The sequence below is a fragment of the Podarcis tiliguerta genome (genome assembly GCF_965153285.1).
Source record: "Podarcis tiliguerta genome assembly, chromosome: 13".
Taxonomy (NCBI): Eukaryota; Metazoa; Chordata; class Lepidosauria; order Squamata; family Lacertidae; genus Podarcis; species Podarcis tiliguerta.
The window spans coordinates 33,408,556-33,430,930 of record NC_139546.1 but is presented as its reverse complement, the minus strand read 5'-3'; the positions used below and the strand labels follow the sequence as shown (position 1 = coordinate 33,430,930).

The window sequence follows — 22,375 nt, the reverse complement described above, 5'->3', positions numbered from 1 at the left end:
AGGAGCAGTAAGGAGCAGTTTTTTCGTACAACACACATCGTTCAGCAAAATGTCTTAGGGAGACCCTGGTACGCTATGTAAGCAGCAACATTTTCTTTATCTAGTGTTTATCTAGTTCCAACTCCTGGCGTTAGGGTGGAGGCCCTGCTGCTCTTTCTGATGCCTCTTTTTTTTCATCTTGCCACATCCTTCACAAACGTTTTGTTTTGCTTTTAAAACAAAAGCAGTTCTACAGTGCAGGGCCTTCTGTTGCACCTCTTGAGGGAGAAGGTAGCTCTTTGTTTCTCCCCTCCCTCCTCACCCTGCTGGTGCTGCCCGTTCTTGGCTTCCCCGCCCCAATTATTTGTTTCGTTTTAACTGTTGCTTTTGTGGCAGCAGAAATAGACTCTCCTCTCCCCCTCCTTCCTGCCTCGCTCGTGAGAAAGGGACAAGGAGGACATCCTTCCGTGGAGTGAGGCCTTCTGGGCTAGGAGAAAAGGGCCTGTGACACCGCTGCTTGAAGCTCCGCTTTGTTATAAGAATTTAAGGTCTCAAATATATAAATTAAATGTTGATAAAATTACAAGGCAAACACATACATAAGTATATAAACCACGTGTCTGAAATAGTACAGGAGAGCAATCCTGAAGCCGTTTTGACTCTCCCAAATTGACCTCAAATGTTTCTCTGCAAGGAGGAAGGAAATGGGAAAGCCTCTCTCTTTAGGGCGTCTTTGTGTATGAATAGGGGGAGCCTCTGACTGGATTCAAGGAATTAAAGTATTTACCATCACAAAAGAATGGCTGGGCTGTCCAAGTAAAGCAATCAGAGACCGTTATCAGTATCCTGCCAGACAGGATTTCTGCTGGAGTCCGCCCCCTTCAGTGATGTATGTATGATGTTTGGGGGGGGGGGTCCTCGAACTACAGGGTGGGCAATTTCAAAAGTCTATATAAGGGCTTGCACACCATTGTTCGGGGTTCCTCTCCTCCCTCCCTGCATGGGGTGAGTGGGGGACCCTGTTTCAACAGTTTAATAGCGATCAGGCTTACTAGCTGTTTTGCTTCTCAATATTCTCTGGTTGGCCTCTATTATTTTCTCCTACTGATAGGGAACCCACTTAAGGACTCTATACGGGCTCTTGGATACCCCATAAGGGAAAAGGAGCAGGTTTTTTCTAAATCAGCTTGAACTACATTACAAATCTAAAGTCTCTGGAAATTTAAACTGTTAGCTTATTTTCAGCAAGACTTTTAGCTGGTTCAGCTGGCAGGCAGGTGGCCCAGCAGCGAGGCAAGTAAAGAGGGCATCAGTTTTGTTTTGTTTGGTGTGTTTTTTTAACAATTTGCGCCCCCTGCTCTTATTCCCTGAGACAATGGTCTCATTCTATCTCATGACTGGCCCTGCAACAGTGTGCAAAACTCACAAATACCCACCATTTCGGAGGTGAAAATAGTGAGGAGCTTGTAGCATCTCAGTTGTCATAGAAAAGACCAGACCAGGGAGCTCCTGCCAAAAGTTCCCGAAGAGACCACCAACTGCCTGAAGGAACTTCATTATTATTATTATTATTATTATTGCTGGGTGATGTTCAACTAGGTTTTACTCAGTGTACGTCTGGTTACATGCCGTAACTTAGTCACGCTCACTAAGTTCAGTGGGTCCTCTGAGTGGAACTCGCTTGAATATCACCCGCCGTGATTATTTCTTTCATCGCCACCACCAGTAATAGTAACAAGTCACCTTTTGTCACCTTTAATTTTGTTTGGTTACAGCAAGTTACATTGCGAACTGCCTCAGATATCTAGGAGTAGATAAAGTGTAATTATAAATTGTGGAAAGAAAGAAAGAAAGAAAGAAAGAAAGAAAGAAAGAAAGAAAGAAAGAAGGAAGCCTGGCACAAGCAGTCTAATACTGTAGCTTCTCTTCTTAGTTGCTTCTGTGCTTTACATAGTCTCCCCGCCCTTCCTTTCCTCAGCCCTCAGGGGAGCATGGTGGGAACTTCATGCTCCAGGGACCCCCTTTTCTGCCAAAGCAGCTAGTCATCACACTACCGCCCCTTTGGGGCTGCCTGTTGGGCCTCACTCTGCCTGGCTGCCCAGGGGGATGGATCGGTGTGCAAGTGGGGCTGGCTGCAGGGAGGCGATGGTACCAGCTCTGCGTTACCTGTTTTTGCTGTGGCTCGGTTGGTTGGGAGCAGCCACTGGAGTGCCGGGAGAGCTAACCGATGTTGTCCAGGCCACAGGTGGGTCCCGCAGATGGGAGGCGATGGCAGAAGGCAAGAGTCTGAGGTTGATGAGGATGGAGTTCAGATATAGCGGTGGGCGGGCAGGCGAGGACCACCAAGGTAGCAGTAACAAAGAGTGCCTCTGAGGATGTGCAGAATGCTGTTTCCTGACCACAGCCGGTAGCATCTGGGAACAGTAAGCAGGCAAGCTTCCAGCTGGTAACTAGAAAGGTCCATGGCACCTGAATTTGCTTGTTTTCACCCTCCTTTCCTTTGCTGTTGCGTCTTCCAAATTGAAAGCCTGTGTCATTTATTTAAATCTGTGCTATGCAGCACCTAGAAAAGCCTTAGGTGATCATTGTCACCATTTATCATGGGAAGGCTTCAGATCAGAGATTCTGCTGTTGAAGCAAGTAATCAGCTGTGCGGAGCTGTGATATTGCTCATGAGGCTAGGAAAGGGAAAGTTGACATGGCTTGACGTTTGCCAGCATTGGCCACAGAGGCGAGAGGAGAAGGTATTGTTGATCTGGGGAATGTGCCTTCATACTGGGTAACATGCAGAAAACAGCATTTTTAGAGAAATCAAAGACTGGAACTGAGGGAAGTCGGGGGCTGGGACCTGAAGACCTACCTAGTGCCATGAAAACAGTCTTGGGTACTCAGAGGTCTCTTTCTAGACACCTTGGCTTTCAGAGGCGAGGCAGGAAGCAATCAGGGAGAGGGCCTGTTGCGATGTTGGCATCTTGCTCATGAAACACCCAGCCAAGGAAGTCTACCTGGTACCTTCACTGCTGAGTTTTAGGTGGGAGGTTAAGGCCTTGCCATTTGCCTGAACTCTGATTCACTTAATGAGCTTGAATGAAAGGTTGGACAATGATGGCACAGGTGGTTTTACAGGGCCGGCCCAAAACATTTCATTGCCTGAGACTAAGCAGTAAATGGTTCCTCTGCCTCCACCACCTCTCTGCCTGAGTCAAGGCCAACCAAGCTTAAAATTCTACAAGCCCCTCTCCCTGCCAGTAAATAACACAAGAAATTAAATAACTAATCATTTGCTGCTTTTTCATGTCACCCAGAACTAGCTGCCTCACTCTCTCTACCTGGCCCTAAATGCTACTTTAACACCTGTTTCTTTTCCTATTTAAATGACTGTTTTGCTTGTTGTTTTATTGCTGCTTTAAGATTTTTAAAAATTAATTTTCACTGTCTTAAAAGCTTGCTGCTGCCATGCATGTTTTAGCTGGCTGTATATTAAAGGTGGTGGTTGTTTGCTCAAACTGTACGCTTATCACTTTGGAAACGTTTTAAGTTGAAAAGTGTGTAAGAAAGGAATAACAAAAAATGAAATGCTTGATGTTTTCCTCCCAAATCCCAGAGACTCAGGCGGTTCTTCTGCCCTGCACTTTTAACCAAACACTGGCTTCTGACGATTTGAATCTGACTTGGCTTGGTCCGTCTGGGAAGGAACTCTCGTATGTGCATGTCAAGTATAACCACTCAGAAGCAAATCTGGGTGAAAAGTGGCGTCTGTTCATTTACAGCATCTCCAGGCAAGATGGCATATGGTTTACCTGCAGCTGGAATGGCATCTCAGGAAAGAACCACACACTCACATGGACAGGTGAGTAGGTATGGTGAGGGGAAATTAAACTGAGTTTGCATATTGTGTTTTTGGTGCCTACTGAAGACCTTCCTCTACCAACAAGCCTTTTAAACAGATATCTTTCCCAGTCTATATCTGAACTGTTTTTAGATACAGTGGTATTTTAATTGTTTTATCATGGTGCATTTGCTGCCCTGGGCTGCTTTGGGAGGAAGTTGTGGGATATTAAATCAATCAATCGATTAATAATCAATACTGCTACTACTAATAATGGCGAACCAACCTAACTTGCACTTTCTGAAACAATTCATGAACTGAAACACAACCGTCCTTTGAAATTTACACTTCTCAGAATATCACAATACTTTTCTCCAGCCAAGTATTGAGAAGTGTGCGTTAAAATGCATGCATTAGTGAAAACAGCATTAAAATTTGCATTATGTTTGGGGATATTGCTTTGCAAAAAATGTGCGTGTTAAGAGAAATTTGCTAGTGAGGATTTTTTTTTTAATGTATTTTTTTGTGATGTGGAAATATGGACAACTGAATTTAAGACTGGCAGAATGAGAAACTGAGAGAAACCGAAACTGGCAGATTCACTCATCTCTACCGGTGAGCAGTTAAGATGGCGGTAAAAAGCAGAAGCCAAACTCTACAGATACTATTATTATTACCATCGCTGCCACCACTGTAATTTGGAGGACGCATTCACGTATATGTTGCTCTAAGAACTGCCAGGCCCCCATGGCTGACAAACAGCCAAAAGTCTGTACCTGCTGCAGTTGCTCATTTACTTGGCACAGAACCCCTGAATGCTATGCTGGAGAAACTGGTACAACTGGAGGTTATGTGACACACAATCACACTACACGGAGGGAGGGGAGCTGCAGCCCTCTAGACAAAGTGGTGTTGGGACCTGTAACTGGAAGCAAGATGGGCTGGTTCAGCCAGAATGAGCACAGCATAATGTGGGGGGTGGGGGGTGGGGTAGACAAGAGTGGGCAGGGCAGATTGTCTGGGCTGAGAAACAATGGGCTGGGTTGCTCATCTGGGTCTGTTTACTACAGGTGATGATGATGATGGTGATAAGGATCCTGAGGACATTGAAGAGGAAGTGAAAGACAGCATGAGAGATGCCGGTTCGGGTAGTAACAGCAGCTTTTATCCACCACAAGCCTGTGAGATCACATCCAAGTTGTATTTCTACATTTCACTAGGAAATTGGGCGAGGGGTGGATTACTCCTTCCCCCACCTCATAAAGGCCTGGTGGGCTGTGGCTAAAGTACACCTACATTTGTGGGGAAGGACTTCCGGGACTGTACGTTTTTAGGCTTTTTTTCTGTCTGATTCCTGGTAGTTTTACTGTACTTGGTAGCCCTTCAAATTAAGGGCAAAAAGCTGGTGGGCGGGGTGTGACAGGGAGGAAAGTTTTTGCCTGGCACCTTTCAATGGGTCAATATTAACTTCAGTGAGAGTGGATAGGAAGCAGTTAGTGTGTAGCTTGCTCTGTCAGTTCCTTCTCAGCTCTGGACCAAGGAAGGCCCCATGGCTCCCAATGTAGTTCCACATCCCATTGGAATTTGGGAGTCCCCACCCTGCTCAAAGACTCAGATGGTTTTCTTCCTCTCTGATTAGTGGCATCCAGGGCCTTGCATTCCTTCGATCGGTCCTTACAAGCCTAATAGCAGACGTGCCGCTGTGTGGCTCTCTCCCAAAGTTTCACAAACTGCTGTTGGGTAATGCCGGATGCTTTTCAGCTGAAGGATTTTGCAAAACCCAAGATGATGGCATCTGGGCAGACATATTCAGTTTACATATTGCTTCCTTTAAAATGTATCGCTAAGTCTTACCCCTCTGTATATATATATTTTTTTAGCCAGAATTTAAAAATCATTTTTGAAATTTTGGAAAACATCAGCCGTTAAAAAATATTTTAAAATTGCAAAAAACTGTGTTGCAGCTCAACATCTCACTACCATCTTCCGTAGGGCGCCAGGCCGACTCCCCACATCCTACAAATGGTATGGAATCTTTTCCTTGTGATGCCCCAATACCCAGGAACTGGACCAATGGGACTCTCCTCTGGATTCAGCACGATCCAATGGGCAAAAAGACTGTGCTGGTGACCGTGTCGCTGTGGCGCTCCATCACTAACCACTGGCTGTTGATGAGGACCAATGACATCATTCTGATGCTGCCATCAGTGACATCCATGGATGCTGGGAACTACACCTGTCAGTGGAAGGATCAGGCCCGCCATTTTCAGCTGGAGGTGGCAGCAAAGCCAGGTGGGCAAAGGCAAACAGGGGGACAAGTTTGTATGCATTTGAAATGTGGATCGTCTTTGCAAGGTCCAAATCTCCAGTTTCAGATCCGAAATGTTTCCAAATTTTAATTTTTCAATGTTGATGAAGTTTTAAAAAATAAACACCACCATGGAATATTTACTTTGAAATATGGGGGTGGCGGGATCTAAATACATACACACATACATACATAAACAAATAGGAAGCCTCGAAGGGCTCGCCCACACTTCCCTTTTGTCCCATGAGTTCTTCAGTTTGTTCCGTGATTTCCAGGCATGGGTCCGAGAGGTTTTTCTTTTGTCCCACCGCTTCCCCCAGGAAAACTCTGTTTACTGCTGAATGTCAATCAAATGTCAATCTGCAGAAAACCCAACTGATGTTTGTTCTGATTCAGCAGTAAACAGTGAGTTTTCCTGGGGGAAGTGGCAGGACAAAAGAAAAACGTCTCGGACCCATGCCTGGAAATCATGGGACAAACCCAAGTGTGGATGAGCCCCAAGTTCTGCAGTGGGAAAAGTTCTGCAACCAAAATAAATAATAATTCCATATTTGCACACTTAAGGTAAAGGTAAAGGGACCCCTGACTATTAGGTCCAGTCGTGACCGACTCTGGGGTTGCGGTGCTCATCTTGCTTTATTGGCCGAGGGAGCCGGCGTACAGCTTCCGGGTCATGTGGCCAGCATGACTAAGCCACTTCTGGCGAACCAGGGCAGCACACGGAAACACCGTTTACCTTCCCGCCGGAGTGGTACCTATTTATCTACTTGCACTTTGACGTGCTTTTGAACTGCTAGGTTGGCAGGAGCAGGGACCGAGCAACGGGAGCTCACCCCATCGCGGGGATTCGAACTGCCAACCTTCTGATCGGCAAGTCCTAGGCTCTGTGGTTTAACCCATAGCGCCACCCGCATCCCTTATTTGCACCCTTACTAGTTTACAAACCCTTCTTCCCTCTGGTGTGCACAGCAATGTGCCGTTGCGACTTGAAACACAGCGGTGGGACAGGGGGAATGGCATTGCTGCGTTTTAGTCATTGATGCTTCCTGCAACACTTGTATGTATTACCTAAGAACAGAGTAAGCCTGCTTCATGCTTTAGAAATACCATATTTCCTTGAATGTAATGCGCACCTTTTTTGGACAAATTATGTCACGAAAATTAGGGTGCACATTAGATTTTATGGTGCATTAGATTCACGTAAATATGGTATTGGTTCTATCCATCTACAGATTTAAACTGGCAGTTGAATCAATTGAAACTCATAGGATGAATCACTAAAATTGAGTTGCAGCCATAATAAAGACATGCATATAAACAGAGATTCCAGTTAATTGTTTTCTTTTTTCCTCCCCCACAAGCTGCTAGGCTACAATTAGGAGCCCAGCACTGGATAATCTGGACTGCGGCCTTGGTACATATGATTGCCTGCCTTGGTTGCGTTTTCTGTTTCCTGTGGCTCCGGCGAGGTAAGTGCAGGAACAAAGCCAAAATCAAGCACAGAAGAGGGTGGCCGAATTCTTCCGGCAACTCATCTTCCTGGTCTTGTAGCTTAACAATAATTCTTCCGATGTAAATACATATTCTGCCCTTTTAAGCAGCATGTTAACCCAACATTAACTTCATGCTGAGAGGGTTTGCCCTGGAAAGGGGCTGAGGAACTAAATGTGGAATGGTTGCTGTGGCAGGTGTCATTACAATGAGCCACTTGTGTGGTGGCGGATCATGATATGCGACTCTTGTGTGATTGTTAATATTCTGTTAATCTGAAATGAAATTTGAATGGTTTTTTTTTTTTAAAAAAAGCAACATAATAGAGCAAGAATGGGGAGCCTGCCCCCATGTCTCCAAACCTCCCTTGTCCGTCCAGCCTCTTCCTAACAACAACACACATCCCCTCCTTTCTCTAGGCCCTATTGAGTTTCCTCTAGTCTTTTTTTGCTCCTGAAAATAATTATTGTGCTCCCCAGATTTATCGTTTTAAAATAAATAAACTATTGAGCACTCTTACATGTCCCTCACTGTATTCTCCCAATTCTGTTTGTTTGTTTGTTTGTTTGTTTGTTTAAAAAATGTTTATACTCACTGATCCCATAAACCCATTACTGTGATGCCAAAGGTTTTTTTGTGGCTCCCCTCCCTGATTTGTCTATTTTCTTAAATCCCCTTCTTCTTCTTGCCAAAAAAAGTCCTCAAGCCAAAAAAAGTTAGGCACCTCTGGTACAACACTTACACTGTTTATTAGCAGCCTAAAACTAGTAGCTCCCTTTGAATAATATTTGCAAACAGCAGTTCAGCTACAGTAAAATAAGAGCTCTCCTGTGACAACCCAGGTATTTAGCCTATCTGATGTTATTAATGTAGACCAATATGTCACAGTGGCTGCACGGGAAAGGATTTTTTTAATTTAATGTGTTCCCCTTCTATCCTTCTCATTTCAGCCATTCGTGTTCGTAGGCAGATGAAGTTGAAGGGTCCTGTCCGGAGGTAAGTAGTGGTGTAGGGAAGAGTGCAAGAGCATTAGTAGGCAGACCATGGGTAATAAATAACCTGCGGAGGGAGAATCTGGGAGGGTGGTCTCTCTCCGCACAAGACAGCACTGGAGAAGAGGGGATCTCTGGATAACCCCCGTGGAACCAGAGGTGGGATGTGGGGTATGGGAAGAATAAACGAGGGCCAGATTAAGACCTTTAGAGGCCCCGAACCCTGAAAAGATTATGGTGCTCCCCTGTGTTATTCAAAATGAAAGCAAGTACTAAACCATAAAATAAAAAAATAAAAGAAAACAAAACATATATTGCAACACACGACAGGATCCGATTTCCTCTACTTTAGAAGGGTGCCCCCTGGTTTAGGTTGGGATAAATCATAAACAGAGAACAGGGAAACAGGGAAAGAGTATGTAAGTGGAGTGTAAGGAAGTCTAACAAAGTTCTGTTTTCTTGCATGAGGACTACTTCAATGTTTTATTGAAATATAAAATGTCAATTTCTTTTTTTAAAAAAACAAAAAACACCAAATTTCTTTTGTGTGTGTGTGTGTGTGTGTGTGTGTGTGTGTGTCCCTGCTTTGCTGGTACCCTAAATGCATGCCTAGGCTACTAAGGTTACCAGATTTTTATGTAAGGTTACCAGATTTTTTTCAATGAATCCGGGGACACTTTTCAACTTCAATGGATTTTCTATGGGGACTGATTTGTAAATCCAGGGGAAACGGGGACGTCTGGTAACCTTAGCCTAGGGCTTATCCACACTTGCATTTACTCAACTCTTTCTAGGCCTGATCTGTGATTTAAAGCTCCTTGTTCGAGCGCCCTTTTTGTTGTTGTTGTTGCTCCGGAGCAAATGGATGTTTGCTCCGAGTTTCAAAGAGTGGGTTTTTGTAGGGAAAATGTGGGGCAAAAACAAAGAAAGACACAAAATGCCCAAACACAGAGCGTTAAAGCGCAGAGTTCTGCCTGGAAAGAGCGGAGCAAAAAGATAAGTGTGAAGAAGTACTTAGTCTGCCTATTGGGTAATCTGGTACTGGACTAAGCATCTCTGGGAAGCTGGGATGGGAGGTGGCAAGTTCTGTCTGAGGGTAATGGGCATTGCTGTGGTGTCACCTACTTTCATTATCCATCAACAGACTTTCCAAGGCCCAGTAGTTCCGTCTGGTAATTGTAGACTCCAGACTTAATATGTTGTTTTTGTTTCAGGGGTGGCTTTGGAAGGTTAATGTTTATTACTTCACTTGCTTCAGCGTGTGAAAGCCAGTTGTGCTGCATTTGGGGACCCTTTTGCTCCTTCTGCAATGTGGGGGCTCTGGACATTTGCCCTGAGCCCTACCCTGATGGTACCACTGCCATGTCCACCCATTTTTGCCACCAGATGTCCCCCTGGGCTCTCCATGGGATGATCAGACTTCCATAGGGCTCTCAGCTGCATTCCTAGCACATTGATGGTGGTACCTAACAATCATTTCCAATTGAAGTTCACAGAATCTGGTGCGAAGCCTGTGTTGTCAGTTTATACATTTACTGCGTGTTCGTGGTTTTTTAAAAATAATATATATCCTGCCTTTGGGCCCAGTAAGGATTTTTGAGGCAACATGCATTGATTCATAGTTTGGTGTTGTTCATTATTTTACGGTTCTGTGGTTTCTAGAAGGTATTTCTGTGCCAAGAGGAACAGGCCACATGCTTCCAATGGGGTTCTGCTGGGACCCTCAGCAAATGAAGATGGTGAGTTAATGAATTAATGACTTACTACCCTAACCCCGCCCCCTTCATTCCTTGAGCTTCTGGGCAGGAATCTGTTTTCTTGTGAGGGAAAGTAGAAGTGGCGCCAGGTTCCAGTACGGCATTCTTTGACTATTTTTTAAAATCATTTTTTTATTTATTTTTCCAATACAAAGTTATAAAAATCCATATATATCTCCATATACAGAGATTTCTCCATATCTCATGACTTCCCCCACCCCCTCCCTAGAGCTCCATTTTAAACATTTAAAACTGCATCTTCTTCCAAACTCTTAACTTTTATATCAGTCCATATTGTCCATGGTAATGGTCACACTGCAAGTGAAATCAAAATCCTGCCAGTGTTTCCATCTGCTTACAGTGGTCTCTTAAAGGTAAAGGTACCCCTGCCCATACGGGCCAGTCTTGACAGACTCTAGGGTTGTGCGCCCATCTCACTCAAAGAGGCCATGGGCCAGCGCTGTCCAAAGACACTTCCGGGTCACGTGGCCAGCATGACATCGCTGCTCTGGCGAGCCAGAGTCGCACACGAAAACGCCGTTTACCTTCCCGCTAGTAAGCGGTCCCTATTTATCTACTTGCACCCAGAGGTGCTTTCGAACTGCTAGGTTGGCAGGCGCTGGGACCGAAGAGCGGGAGCGCACCCCGCCGCGGGGATTCGAACCGCCGACCTTTCGATCGGCAAGCCCTAGGCACTGAGGCTTTAACCCACAGCGCCACCCGCGTCCCCCACAGTGGTCTCTTAGATAAGTTATAATTCCCCCCCCCCCCCATTATTTTGTAAAGTTTTTGTCCTCTTGGTTCCTGAGTTTTCCAGCCAGTTTTGCCATTTCGGCATAGTGCAACAGCTTGGTTTGCCAATCCTCTCTGGTAGACCTTGTATTCTTTCCATCTCTGGGCTAGTAGCACCTGAGCGGCTGTTGTTCCGTACATAAAAAGTCTTTTCTGGTCCTTTGGGATGCCTCTGACTTATTAATTAATTAACTATTGCTACTACTGTTGAGAGACCTGGTTAACCCAGAGATGGCCAGGAATAGCAATTGAGAAACTGCTGGTACCCTAAACTAACAGTTTTATTACGGCCAAAAACTTTTGTTCACAAGAGTCTGCTTCAATTGAGACTGATGTGCATTATGTTAGTCTTGGGAGGCAGCAGGCTTTAGATGGCTACCTCTGTAAGTTGTTACCTGGGTGGGTGGGTGGATGGGAATTGTATCTAGATGGAGCTTGCGTTTTTACCCTCACCCTCCCACAGTCTGTGAGCGGGTGGATGCCTACGAGAATGTGTTGCCAGATGGCGGTCCAAGGCGTGGCTGTCAGCTGCTTCAGAAAGGAAAGATCCTACCCAATACCACCAACATGGAAGGTATGTTTGGGGCAGGGGAAGAGGTGGAAGATTGTATGTAGTTAGAGGAGAAACAGAATTATGAAGGAGGGGTGAACATTTGCATAAAGTGCATAGATCATGGAATGGCTATTAGGGGGTGGGGAAATAATTTAGTTCCGTTCATATCTGTATGAGAATCTACCTGACCTGCACTCTCTGAAACATCACATACACCAGAATGCAGTATATGAGGTTTGAAATATGCATTTCTCTGAATTTTGCAGTAAAGTCCCCAACCAAACAAATGTGTGCAAAATATGTGTATTAGAGGAAAGAAGACATCAAGATGCATATGTGAAAAATGTGTATATTAGGAAAAATGCACACTAAATTACTAGCGAATTTACAGGAGGGCTTTTAAAAAGGAAATTCACAAACTGATGCAGAAGTGCAGCAAAATGAGCCTAAGACTGGAAAAAAGGGAAAACAAAATCAACAGATTTGTTTATTCCTCGTGGTGATACTGAATAACATCACAGGGCAAATCTAAAAGTGTTGTTTACAATCGGAATTTATTTTCCCCTTGATTAAAGAATGTACTTTTGTGACTGTACTAGATTGCCCTTCACCAGCTTGGTGTCTTCCAAATATTTAGACTACACACTCTCATCAACCCTCTAGGGTGATCTAAAGGCACAAAAATGCATTCTTTAATCAAGGGAGGAATGGTTATGTTTTTATTTGCATAATGTTTCAGAAAGTGCAGGCTTGACAGATTTGGGTGTAAATGCATAGTGAATCAAATTTCTCCTAATTGTGAGTCGAAGTCAGAACACAGGAGACAGAATAGGAGCCAAATTACATTGAAGCTTGATACGGGTTTCCTTCAGTTACGCATAAAGTAGGGATGGGGTGGGGTCTTATTTAAAGCAGAAAATGTTTGTGCACGCAGGGGATTCTCATGGGGCCAAAATGACAAGAGGGGAGGGTTCAGCACCTCCCACCCACATACCCCATTCGCGCTTCAAATCCCACATCAGTGCTTGACGTCTGATTGGAGCAAATGTATTTTTTTAAGAAACAGGCCTGCCACCATCATGCATAATTTGGTACAGTGGGTTCAGGGCGTGAAGCTAGTGTCACTAAGGTCACTGCAAGGAGTTCAAGCATAGCAGGAGCGAAACAAATGGAGGTGTTTTCAGACAGGAGGCTTAAACAGAAATGGCTCCAAGCATGAGGCCATCTGAGGTGGAAGATTTGGGTGCCATTAAATAGGGCAGAATGGTGCAGGCAGATGTGGTCCGCAGAGCATCGTATACTCAAATCTTCTCATGAGCCCCTTTGAAATGAACATTGTCATTCACTTGTTAGATGTGTTCTGGAGGTTTTTGAACATTTACATGCAAATTTCCTGTAACTGCGAGGGAAAAGTACAGCCATAGTTACCGCAAGTGTGAAAAAAACCCACCTGTGGGAGGCCTTCTCAAAATGCAGAAGTTTTAGCACAGGAAACACATAGAACTGTTTGAAGAGAAAGGAAAAGGACCCACTTCCTCCTCATTTAAGATGAAGATTGCCATGGTGAGCACCTTGCCTCTGCCTGTAGTGTGCAAGGGGCAGGACATAGAGGCTTTGCCCATACACAATACACAGTTTGGGAAAAGAGCCAGCCCACAGCAGCACCAAGCAGAGCTCTTGGTGGCAGGGGCGGCAGTGTGCACAGCAAGCTCTACATGCTGCCCCAAAGTGGGGCACAATGCATGGCTGCACAACTGGCCCCAGCAGCTTGAGGCTGTTACACAGCATCCCACAGCTGTGATGCTGTGTTGCTCACTTTCACATTCAGAGCACAGTTTTGCAAGGGGGTGGTTGTGGGTGGACGAGGGAAGGAACTTTGGTCCATTTCACAGAAATAGCCGATGATGCAGTAACCTTCCTCCTGGACTGTTCTGCTTCATATAATCTCATGGTTGAATGAATGCCTGTCAGGGAGGAAAACCCTGCACACATATAATTAGCACAACGGGGGGGGGGGGGGGGGAGCTAATGCTAGAGCTCTTCTCCCTGTCAGGCTAGTTGTCTATGTGCAGGGATGTTGTCCCCCCACTCCCACTTAATCAGATTTAATAATGCAATCCCCCACTTGCAATTTGAAGTGGCACACTTGAGGAACAGGTTTTTACCACCTCATCCAAGCCTTTGTCTTACCATGCTGGCGAAGCAGCACCCAACAGTATTGAAACCTACCCATCACCCAGTGTCATCAGCTAATTGGCAGGTGGCCATTATTTGGAAGAAATAGTTTTGCAGGCTGAGACTGGCCTGCAGACTGGAGATTACTTACCTGTCCTAAACATTTATGGAGTCAACTAGAAGAGTGCAGTGATTTCAGACCAGTAAGATGAGTAGAGTAATATAGGTTTTTATGTACATCTCTCTCTCTCTCCCTCCTCTCACTCACCAGATGAAGATGAAGAAGAATATGAACACCCAGACAGTGAAATAGAGCTCAAGTCAGATGGTAAGTGGTGTGGGGGCACTGGGATGAACTTGTGTGACTGCCATGCATTGCGGTCAACTGGGTGCCCAACAAACCCTTTGCTGATTAACTCAGATGGGCTGAATAAATATGGCAGAGGCTAGAGGCGGCTTACTTACTATGTGCCTGGTAGGAAACAGCATGTTGCTTGAGAGGGACAGCATAAGAGGATGGAAAAAGCATAGGGGCAGCTACAGATCCACATCCTTCTGCACTTGCCTGGACACACACAGGGAGAGTGCAGGTTGTAGGCATGGGTATGGAACTCAGAAACAGCATAGACCCCTGAACCTGTTTTTGACACTCACTTAGCTATAACAGGTCCCCCCTATGCTGCACTGTATTGGGGAACTTGGTCCAGTTATAGCGTATGACGCACAACCCAAAGAAGCAGAGGAGTCACAGTCACCGAGTGACTGATGGTTGCTGGGTGCTGTGTGACTGGAAGCAAAGTGGGCTGGTGGAGTGGGAGAAAGCACAGCATAAAATTTGGGAGAACAGAACATAAATTGGGGTATGTGAGAGAACAGGGAACAGTAGGCAGAGAGAATGGGTGGGCCTAGTCATCCCAAATTTTTTTTTTTTTTTTGCTTCAGATGATGACAACTACGAGAACACCCAGGAAGAAGTGAAGCAGGGAGATGCAGCTTTGAACGGTAAACAATCCTTTCCTTACTTTCGACTCATCAGTCTCCCACATTTTATGAGCAAATGGAGATAACCAAAACCTTTCAGCATCTCAGGGAGGTGAGGAGGACTCTCTGTACAGCTGCCCAAGCATGCTGGCCTTTGTTAGAGCAGACTGTAGTGATTTGTAGAGTTGCTTCATAACGTAATGGAGTTTTATTGAGAATTAGGGGGGGGGGGGGAGAGAGAGAGAGAGAGAGAAATGCCCAGTGAGGAAGACCTGGAATAAATGAATCCTGGATTTCAGAGGAGGGAAAGCAGACTGATCACAGGAGCACTACCTTGGGAGTCCTTTCTCAGTGCAGAGAGGAAACCATATCTCCCTGCATGGGCAGCTCATTCTGGACTGTAACAGGCAGAAGGAGGGTCATGGCCTGGGCGGAAAGGGGATTGATTTGGAAAGGCCCAGATTAAGAGGTCTGGTGGGCTGCAGTGGCAGAGGAAGGAGGTTGCGGGGGGTGCGGGATGCCCCGGGTGTCATCACTGGGGGTTTTTTTTGACAAAATAATAAAAATATTAGTTAATAATAATAATAATAATAATAATAATAATAATAATAAGGCTCATGAAAACTTTTTAGTTCAGTCAACAATGCAGCAAAATACAGCTGGCACTGGGCGCCGCACTGCAGAGCCAGCACTTACCACAGGGCCTGCAGCATGCCCAAGCCACGAGTCTCTCTTGGGAGTGACGTAGTAGCTTAGGCTCCTGCAGGCTCCACACTGCCTGAAATGGCAGTGTGGAGCTTGCGTCTGCCCTCTGCCTCTCCCTCAGCTGCACCACAGGCCGCACGGGCCGGACCCGGCACCCAAGCGGCTAGCTACACCGCTGGTGGGCAGGATTAGTTAGAGGTCCAGTCCCTATATCGGATCTAGTAATAATAATAATTTATAATAATAATGATTTATTATTTATACCCACCCATCTGACTAGGTTTCCCAGGACTTTGAGTTGGGGGCTGTGTGTTGGTGACTGTGTGAGGTCAAATTTTCCTTCTGTATAAAGATGTGGAAGAGGCTAGAATGGGTGGGCTACTGTGCATTTCCACAGTTCAGGAGAAATCTCTCTCTCTAATATATCTCTCGAGCAATTGCATCCCGCCCCGCCCCACATCCAAATACAATGGTTCCAAATATATAATTCTCACTTTAAAGATACTGAGCGTTGGTGAGATGCCCATAACGACAAAATGAGTCCACTAACAGTATGTGAACCACAGCTACCCCGTAGGCCTTGTTTCGTAAACTGCCCTATAATAAATCAGACCATCAGCCTACCTCAGCCTTTGCCATAACACAGAGGCAGAGCATTCGCTTCCCAAGCAGAAGGCCCTGGGTTCAATCTCCAAGCAAGGCTGGGGGAGACCCCCTGCATGAAACACTGCCAACCAGTGTAGATAATACTGAACTAGATGGACCAATGGTCAGACTCAATGTAAGGCAGCTTCCTATGTTCTTGTTCCAGCTTATTGTCCTGCAGATGGTTAGGACTTCACCTTCCCTCAGTTGGCCAGTGATGGGGGATGTAGTCCAAAACATCTGAAGGTCAACAGGTTGGCAAAAGCTGGTGTATCCCTAGACACTGCAGTGTGACATGCAACGGCACTTTCCCCCCTGGAGCTATTGGGTCCGCCCTCACTTAAATATAGTGCACCCACCTCACAGAACACCAATTCCACGAATTCCCACAAACTACCCCAGATTATCTTGTGGGGGGAAATTTGGAGTCTCAGGCAGGATTTGATCAAATAAACAAATATTTTATTTAACAAAGGAAGTTTATGGCACAAGTGGGTAAAACATAGGATACTTCAGATTATAATGTTACTTCACTTCAGTGCTTTCTCAGTTGTTTCACAGCTGTTGCCGCTTAATACTTTGGTTCTTAAACAAGGTGGTACTTCCTGTCAATTACACACCCCTTAGACAACCCTACTCCTGAAGTACTCCAAGTAACAGACCCAAGGGATCTCCACACCCCTCTTAACTGGTTTGGGAGTCTTCTCTTTTCGTAGAAGAATCTCTCCCCTCCTGACTGGAATGAGACCTAAGTAGACTGTATCTTTCCAGCTTCTACTTCTCCTGGCTTACCCTCAGTCTCCCAGTTAATTCCTGGCCTGTTACTCTTACAGGACACCACACACTGTCCTTCACCCTAAGATCAGAGACTACTTTCTCTAGCTTGTGATATATTCCTCAGAGTGGATGTTTCTATCCAGAACCAACTCTCTCTCCTCTCTCTCCCTCCCTCCCTCCCTCCCTCCCAACCTATTCTCCCAACCTACAAACTGTCTCTCAAAATCTTCTCCTTTTCAACTCCCCCTCCTAGAACCCCGGCCAACCATAAACTGCCATTCGTTAGCCATGTGCTAGCAGGGAAAAGGAAAAAGGAAACACTTGGTGAACCAACCTACCCAGCAAAAATAAACTTTTCCATCACATGCAGCAGCTAGCAGAAGCTCCCCAGGCTCTCAAGAAGAGGTTCTTCCTAGACATGTTGCTGTCTTGGGAGTCTCTTTAAAGTGAAGGTTTCAGCAACTGAACCTGGGGGTTTCTGCATGCGACACATGTGTGCTGTCCACCACTGAGCTATGGTTCTCCTTTCCCCACGTTCCAGACTTCATTAAGCAACAGCTGCTGTTCTTCCATCCACAGATCTATCGCTTTATGAAAACAGAAAGGACGAGACCAAGTCCGGCTCCCAGAAGTGGGACTCAGGTATTTGGAAGTGCGGTGAGCTATCCGTGTGGGGCGAGGGGTGGGTCATGTCAGTCTGTTTACCTGATCTTCTCACCAACGGCTTGCTTGTGACCCACAGCTGACCCATTGTATGCAAACAATACTCAGCAGTCCGTGAAGAACCTGGTCCAAGATCCACTTGCTGAAGGTGCGGGATCTGGGTGTGGAAGCAGAGACAGGGGCAGCCAGCTCACAAACACACGTGTGTGTGTGTGTGTGTGTGAATGAAAAAGAAGACCAACTGTTTAGAAAATCCAGTATCCTTCATTCAAGACACCCTCTTCCTTAAAGGAGTGTACAGTTCCGGAATTATTCAGTATATTGATCAGAACCTGGAAATATTGGGGCTGAAGCTGGAAGCTTCCAAATGCAAAGCAGAGTCTCTAATCTGCTGCTGAGTTTTGAACAGCTTTGTTTCTTTATTTCAGAAGTGTAAGGATAAACTGAGCGTGTAACTCAAAATGTGTTGGGGAATAAAGGAGAGTGGAACAACCACACTTCCCTTGTAACTGTGTAATCTGGGAAGTCGGTGCTAACTTGCAGAATTTTGCTGAGAAATGTGGAAGGGCACATGACTGCTGCAGTAGCATTTCCTCCATTGACTCAGCAGACTGCTTTTGTGGTTGATTACTGCTTGCCACGGCCACCCCTTTTAGCCATCTTCCCTGTAGTAACTGGAATCCAAGTGATACCAGAAAATTGCCATGGGGACACTATGAACCGTCTCCCTTCCCTTCCTTTCTAGCATGGCTGTTGCCCTGAGTAAAAGCTGCTTTGGAGGATTTGGAGAGTTTGCCCCATAAAAATAACACCCTCTCAGTACATTTGCAACCACAACCCACTGCCATTCAATTCCTCTGGTGACGTTCAGTCTTTCTGTGTTTCCCCCTCACAGATAGTGAAAACTATGAGAACTTGGAAGAAGACGTTTCTGTTTCCCCTGGTGCAGCCCGACTTATAGCAGGTACTGGATAGGAGCTTGGAGAGGGCAAAGAATCGAGACCCTCTTTCCTGAATCCTCCAAATCATCATCATCATCACCACCACCATCATCATAAAATAATAATAATAATAATAATAATAATAATAATAATAATAATAATAATAATAATAATAATAATTTGTATCCTGCCCTCCCCGGCCAAGGCTGGGCTCAGAGCAGCTAACATCATAAAAACAACACAATAAGCATAAAAACAGACATCAATTACCGTATTTTCTGCTCTATAAGACTCACTTTTTCCCTCCTAAAAAGTAAGGGGAAATGTGTATGCGTCTTATGGAGCGTATGCAAGCTGCGCAGCTATCCCAGAAGCCAGAACAGCAAGAGGGATTGCTGCTTTCACTGCGCAGCGATCCCTCTTGCTGTTCTGGCTTCTGAGATTCAGAATATTTTTTTTCTTGTTTTCCTCCTCCAAAAACTAGGTGTGTCTTGCGGTCTGGTGCATCTTATAGAGCGAAAAATACGGTAATTAAAATACATCTTAATACATTGTTTGGGGACTACATAGCCCCAGTTCAGACAGAGTGTAGCAATTCCAAATGGGGCTTGATCAGTGCTGAATACATGGGCACAATGACTGTGTAACAATACTTCTGTAGAGGCAACCTGATATGACACTGGCCTTTGGTATCTCTCTCTGTCCCCCAGACTTACGCAGGCAGCTGGCCCTGGACCCCCATGTGGACAAGCAGGATGGATGCAGTGAGACATCTACAGGTAAACATTAAAAAACAGTTGCTCCTGCTAGTTAAACTCCAGCTCTGTTTAGCTGCCATCCTACTTGGCATAATTTATTCGGTCCCGCTTGTGACATTTCTGCTGCCCCTTCAGGCTCCCAGTCATATGAAGAGATGAATGGCTCCTTGTGCCCCACTTCAAGCAAGCTTCTCCACCTTCATTCCAACATAAGCAACGAGGAAGGTGAGTGCCATTTCCAATAATGCCCCGGAATGCCCCAATAATAATCTCTGGGGCGCTGTGGGAAATTCAAAATGCTGATTCACAGTCACATGCCACCCAACCCTGGCAAGCATCAATGGGACAGAACTCCTGTGAGCAACTTAAGAGGGAAATAGAATCTAGCAATTTGGAAAGAAAAACTCCCAGGATCTCCAGACAGGGTTAGCATCAGGGGTAGGAGCGCTGACGCCCAAGTCTTCCAGCTTTGTTCTTTCATATATTCAATGCTGTTGGTCAGTAGACGTTAGGAACGACCTCTGAGGAGTGTTCCTCCAAGCAAAATGGGAGATGCCGTTTTCTAATCCCTATTATACCAGTTGATTAGAGCGGCTGGGCACATGACGGGAAGAAATCCAGCAGGTCAAGTTTTCCTAATCATTCTCCTTATAAATTAGGGAAAGCTACATCTGTTGGGTTTTTTATAGTCAGTCTTTTTAAAAAAATGTTTGGCCAATTATCCTTAGCCCCATAGGCCCCTGTTTAAGGAACTGGAATTCAGGGTCGCTTCATCTCTGACCAGCCCCCCCTGCTCCTTGCAGATGCCGATTCCTATGAAAATATGGAGAGCCCCAACAGTGTCAGTTCACGGAAGGAAGGCAACATGGATTCATGTGGAGAAGGTAGGTGGATGGGAGTACAGGATTGTGCTCTAGGAGAGTTGGGACACTCTCACTAGGCATTGCCCATGCACTTTCAAGCCTGTCTTTCCATCCACAGGTCTAGAAGCTTGTATTTATATAAAGGGCGTTTTTTTCCAGCCAGAACTCACTGTAACTCAGTTCCGGCACCTCTCAGGTGGGTGCCATAGCCATTATAAGAGAACAAGGGAGGTGTTCATGGTGAGTTCTGGCACCTCTTTTTCTAGAAAAATAGCATTGTGTGTGTGTGTGTGTGTGTGTGCACGCACGCACGCGTGCACACACACACACACACACACTCTTAAACAGAAGTTGAGACTCTCAAATTGCTGGCTTCAATAACTTCCACGTTTGCACAGAATTCATACAAGAAGTCCTGCTCAGATTTAGACCAGGACCCAGGATTTATCTAACCTCTGCTTTCCTTTGTTTCTTTCACAGGCACTGCCTTTGGTCTCCCACGGCAACATCACTCCATACCTTTCGGGGTTGATCTTAGAGGGGGGATGCTGTGTTCAGACTAGAAGGAGCCAAGGCGTTGGGGAGGCGGGCTCAGGAGCTTGAACCTTCGGCAATTCCTTTCCTCTCTCAGCCAGGACGCAATGTTTCTACCCAGAAACTGGGACCACACAAACTATTCTTCTCATCTTGGCACTCCAGATCCTCTGGGAGCAGAGGAGTGAGGGGTGCTTCCAGAATGCTAGAAGAGGGGGTCCGGAGATCGGATTCCTGGGTTTGATCTCCAGGACTAGGAGCAATATGGAGTCCTACACATCTGAAATGGAAGCAGAAAGACTGAGCTGGAGATATGCAAGCACATTTTTTTAAAGAGTTGAAAGTAAAGAGAGGCCATTTCTAGTGGAAGAAACAAACCTTTCTTTTGTTCCACAATTATTACCTCCAGCCACACTTTGAAACAATACAAAAGCTGATTTTGTGGTTAGGCTGTGGTTAGAGTGGTTAGGCTGATGTGGGTCTGCACACACTCATTTTTAGCCAGATGTAGATATTTCCTCAGAGAATCAAGCTCTGGCACTATTGGTCCTTCTTTCCAGAAGCCAGTTGTGCAAAGTCCTGACTGTTAAGCCCTTGTGACAATCATGAAGGTACCTCCTTCCTTTCAACCCAACTGGCTGTGCAGAGTGCTGATTGGCTGACCCTTACAATGATTACAAAACCACACTCTCCTACCCTTGTCAAGCTGTCCAATGAATCATCTGTTTGAGACTTGGTGCATTGGTCAGGAATAGTCTAACATTTCAAAATCCTGTAAGCAGTGCCTATCCACATGGCTCCATTTTTTATTATTATTGCACACTATTACAGTGGATGTTGCCCCAGAGCAGAAAAAAAAGACACTGCTACCTATATAGGTAGTTCCACCAGAGCAGAAAACAAGACATTGTCACCTATATCTGAATGTAGTCTTCCATGGACAAAAGTGGAATGAGCACGTACAATGAGCAACCTCTCTTTCAAACCACCTTCAGCTCTGGGGCGGGGGCGCACACAATTGTCTGTTTCTAGCCTTTATTCACCATTGATTTCATTGTGAGTTGGTGTATACTTGTATTTTCATATGGGGAAAGGTAGGCATTGTCGGGGGTGGGTACTTTGTGTCTCACACAATGTGTGTGTCTCGCCAGCCTAGCACCTTACTTTGCCATTTCTCCTGCTGCCATATCCTGTAAAATAAAACTGAAATTCTATCATAAACTCCAGTATTGTGGGCTCTCTGTTGCTTCCCACATCTGTTTTTCCTAATGTAAAACAGCCCGGCTCCTGAGGTTTTTTCTTTGCCCTTGAGCAGGAAGAGGGAAAGAAGGAGCTCATAATTCTGTTTTGCTCTTACAACATGCAAAAAAGAAGACAACAATTCCCTTGAAAATGTACAAAGTCATTTCCCTTGCCTGCATTAAACAGCTGAGATGAGAGGGAGGGCTTTCCAGGACAAATCTTGCTACTTCTTACGAGGTAGCACCTCTAATACAGGGCCAGCCCACCTATGAGGCAAAATGAGGCGACCACCTCAGGTGGCAGGATCCACAGGAGGCAGTGATAAATTAAAACAGTTGCTGCCACCATTGCAGCCAGACAAGTACTCAAGGAGCCCCACTGATGCAGGGA

At 45.5% G+C, this 22,375-nt stretch overlaps 1 protein-coding gene and 1 long non-coding RNA gene across 4 annotated transcripts; one reads left to right on the top strand and one right to left on the bottom strand.

The window, feature by feature from the left end:
* Positions 1-301: 301 nt before the first annotated feature.
* On the top strand, positions 302-21,964 carry CD19 (CD19 molecule). Of its 3 annotated transcripts, none has more exons than XM_083411432.1 (17): positions 302-527; positions 3,584-3,829; positions 4,879-4,989; positions 5,801-6,100; positions 7,478-7,585; positions 8,558-8,603; positions 10,262-10,338; positions 11,612-11,722; positions 14,148-14,204; positions 14,819-14,878; positions 17,564-17,626; positions 17,727-17,795; positions 18,543-18,611; positions 19,299-19,367; positions 19,482-19,571; positions 20,150-20,230; positions 20,690-21,964. In XM_083411432.1, the coding sequence occupies exons 3-17, from the start codon at positions 4,938-4,940 to the stop codon at positions 20,770-20,772; spliced, it is 1,335 nt and encodes a 444-aa protein (XP_083267558.1). In that variant the 5' UTR covers positions 302-527; positions 3,584-3,829; positions 4,879-4,937; the 3' UTR covers positions 20,773-21,964. The 3 variants fall into 3 exon arrangements, with proteins under 3 accessions (XP_083267558.1, XP_083267557.1, XP_083267556.1); XM_083411431.1 differs by lacking the exon at positions 302-527 and adding an exon at positions 1,412-2,224; XM_083411430.1 differs by lacking the exon at positions 302-527 and adding an exon at positions 1,412-2,224 and having other exon boundaries at positions 17,564-17,641.
* On the bottom strand, positions 16,648-17,658 carry LOC310663559. Its single transcript, XR_014504531.1, has 2 exons — positions 17,598-17,658; positions 16,648-17,565 (listed from the first exon to the last, which is right to left on the bottom strand). It is a non-coding gene; the product is annotated as an uncharacterized lncRNA (long non-coding RNA).
* Positions 21,965-22,375: the final 411 nt, after the last annotated feature.